Source organism: Tupaia chinensis, unplaced genomic scaffold (genome assembly GCF_000334495.1).
Source record: "Tupaia chinensis unplaced genomic scaffold, TupChi_1.0 Scaffold000704_1, whole genome shotgun sequence".
Taxonomy (NCBI): domain Eukaryota; kingdom Metazoa; phylum Chordata; class Mammalia; order Scandentia; family Tupaiidae; genus Tupaia; species Tupaia belangeri.
This window is the reverse complement of record NW_006160227.1, coordinates 125,096-128,125: the sequence shown is the minus strand read 5'-3', so window position 1 is coordinate 128,125 and position 3,030 is coordinate 125,096. Positions and strand designations below refer to the sequence as shown.

Genomic DNA, 3,030 nt, shown 5'->3' with positions numbered 1-3,030 from the left:
GCCGCAATCCCTTCTCCTCCATTCTCCTCTCGGGATCTTGGGCACGCACGCACATGTGTCCGACATTTTAAGCCACCGGGTCCAGGACTCGAACCGTGGTCGACTATGTGGGAGTCCAGCGACATAGCCATTACGCTAACTGCTGGTCCCCAGGCTAGGTTTTGATATGCTGGACAGCGCACTGGGAGCTGACCTGGAGGCTGGAGTTCAGCCTCGCTCAGCAGCTGAGCCACAGCCAATCTGCACCCCCAGGAACAAGAGCTCCAAGTCGGCCGTTGGGAACGACTGAGATTGGGGAGCTGTGTGATATCCGGTGTTCCTACTGCAGTAACCTAGCTCATGTCTTCTCAGTGACAGGGCTGCCGCTTCTTCTTTCCAGTGGCATCCAGCGTACACTGGGCACATGCGAGAGGCTGGCCAATGCCGCTGAAGTAAACTCGATGAGTGGCATTCCTCAGGGACACTGGTGAAATGAACCAAGCTATCCGTGGTGCTTCTAAAGCAGACTTCAAAAATGGATGGATCTCCTACTGAGAGACTAACGAGGGGGCAGGGGAACTGGAGAGAGCAGGCTGGTCTTTGTTTTTTGTTTTGTTAGGACTGGAAGCCTCTTCTGGTACTTTAGATATAAGCAGGTGCTGCAGGGACATCTAATCTAGTCAGATACACTGATTAAACATTGCAGCTGCAGAAACTCTTTTGATGGATGACCTTAAAAAAAAATTCAAGGGGCCAGCAAGTGGCATGGTGGTTAAGGCACTGGAATCCCACATGACCGACCATGGTTCAAGCCCCAGACCTGGCTTGCTTTTGCACTTTCCCTCTCTTTCACTCTCTGGTGGGCACACAAGCCCTATAGTAAATTAAAATAATAATAATAATAATAATAATTTTTTTAAAACTTCAAAATTTTGAAACCAATGAGCAGAATGATGCATCCCTTGCTATTTGGTGTTTCTAAAGTAAATGAAGTAACTCAAAAAGAAGATGCGCCTGGTTCAGTCACAGTGGCACAAGTGGGAGGGCATCGTCGCACAGTGGCTGAGGCCACATGGAAGGCCTGGGTTCGGATCCCAGCCCCACCCAAACTGGACAGGCTGTGGTAGTACGCTTCTGTGGCCCTAGGTAACAAGGAGGCCAAGGCAGGAGGATCACACTGTGGTGAGATTCTAATAAAAACACCTCCCCTCCTCCCACCCCCAGCTTTGTCTTCCTTTATCTCATAAAAAAAATAAAATAACAAGCAGCTTAGGCCAAAAGCATAACCTTCAGGCCAATCTATCCTCTGCACAGAGACCTGCATTCAATTTAATTTCATAAATCTATACTAAGGAACTACCAAGTATGCTGCTGATGGAGGAGAAATAATGTCCTGGACCCGAGCCGTGACAGGTCCCTTTGGAAGCAGGCAGGATAGAAAGCATACATGCGGCCAAACCCTTCAACCTAAACTCACACAATGCTTTGCAACTTACAGCCTGATCTTTGTACGTGCTTCACGTTCCCGAGAACTTCTGTTAGCTGTGTGTGTGTGTGTGTGTGTGTGTGTGTGTGTGTTTAACCTGTCCCTGACATCAGGACACAGGAGCTCGGCCATGTGACGGGCGCCTGCTAGGAAGTGACAGATGTCCGACTCTCTGTCACCAACGCCATGGGGCCTCGCCGAGATCGAAACATGGACAGACACAGGAGGAGACCTCTGACGTTCCTGAAGGCATCAACCTACCACTCCGGGGAATATTTTCTGGAGCCGGTCTGCTGCAGCCAGGGCCTTGGGTTTCCCTCCTCCCAGGCAGTCCTCGAACTCATAGAGCGGCTGCCTCACAGGGTTGGAGTAGGAGATCTTGGCGTTGTCCACGAACGTGATGTGTCTGACGCCCCAGCCCTGCGTGGAAACAGAGATCAGGGTGTGTTTCTTTTCTTTTTCTTTTTTTTTTCTTTTTTTTAGAGGTTTTGCTATAGGGCACATGTGCTCTTCAGAAAGACAGAGAGAGACAGAGAGACAGAAAGCGAGAAATCACCCCCCAGGGGGGAGGGCCACACCGCAATCCCTTCTCCTCCGTTCTCCTCTCAGGATCTTGGGCACGCACGCACACGCGCCCGGCGTGAGTTTTAAGCCACCAGGTCCGGGATGCGAACCGCGGTCGACTACGTGGGAGTCCAGCAACATAGCCATTACGCTAACTGCTGGTCCCCAGAGTGTGTTTCTGAAGGACATTCCACAGAGCATCTCTTTTGAAATCCCAAAGAGGGTGCTGCTTTGGGAACCTCAACATACAGGACACTTTAGAAAGAGAATTGTGCACATTTTTTACTTTTTTATAAACGGAATATGGACTTCCTTTCAAAGACAAAATCGTCACATGCTGAGTGCCTGGTTTCCCGTAGGAATGAGACTAAGAAGTGTCAGCGTGCGGCTGGCATGTGTGACAGCGGCACCGGAGAAAGAGTTAGAGGTGAATCCCAGAAGCTGAGCTCGTTGCTATTTACCAAGGTTGGCGACAGCCTGGAAAGGTCCTTGGTTCCCCTAATGAGTCATTACATATAAACAACAGCTCCTCTTGAAGCTCATTTAAAGACTGAGTGCACGCCTCAGGAAAAACAACCTCCAGGTTATTTCCCACTGTATGATAGTAGAGAATATTCTGTATGGTTTCTTTGAGAGGCCGAAGCCTTACCTACTGTGAGGCTTAGGGCACAAGTCTATAGTTTCAGAAATCGTTTTCACGACTTCGTACATTCTATCGCCTGTGGAGTTTTATAGCACCACACCATTTTAAAGATGGATGCATCTCGGGAACCAGCAGTTAGCGTAATGGCTATGTCGCTGGATTCCCACGTAGTCGACCGCAGTTCGCGTCCCGGACCCGGTGGCTTAGAACTCACGCCAGACGCATGTGCGTGCATGCCCAAAATCCCAAGAGGAGAATGGAGGAGAAGGGATTGCGGCGTGACCATCCCCCCCTGGGGGGTGATTTCTCACTTTCTGTCTCTATGTCTCTCTCTGTCTGTCTGGCGAGCACACGTGCC

At 50.1% G+C, this 3,030-nt stretch overlaps 1 protein-coding gene across 1 annotated transcript in view; it reads right to left on the bottom strand.

Moving 5' to 3' along the window:
* ATG7 (autophagy related 7) overlaps positions 1 to 3,030 on the bottom strand; it is a gene marked incomplete at its 3' end in the record, with an annotated part of 183,734 nt that overhangs the window by 80,494 nt on the left and 100,210 nt on the right. Inside the window, 1 exon segment of the mRNA XM_014592471.2 lies at positions 1,727 to 1,885. Coding sequence (XP_014447957.1) covers positions 1,727 to 1,885 — 159 coding nt within the window.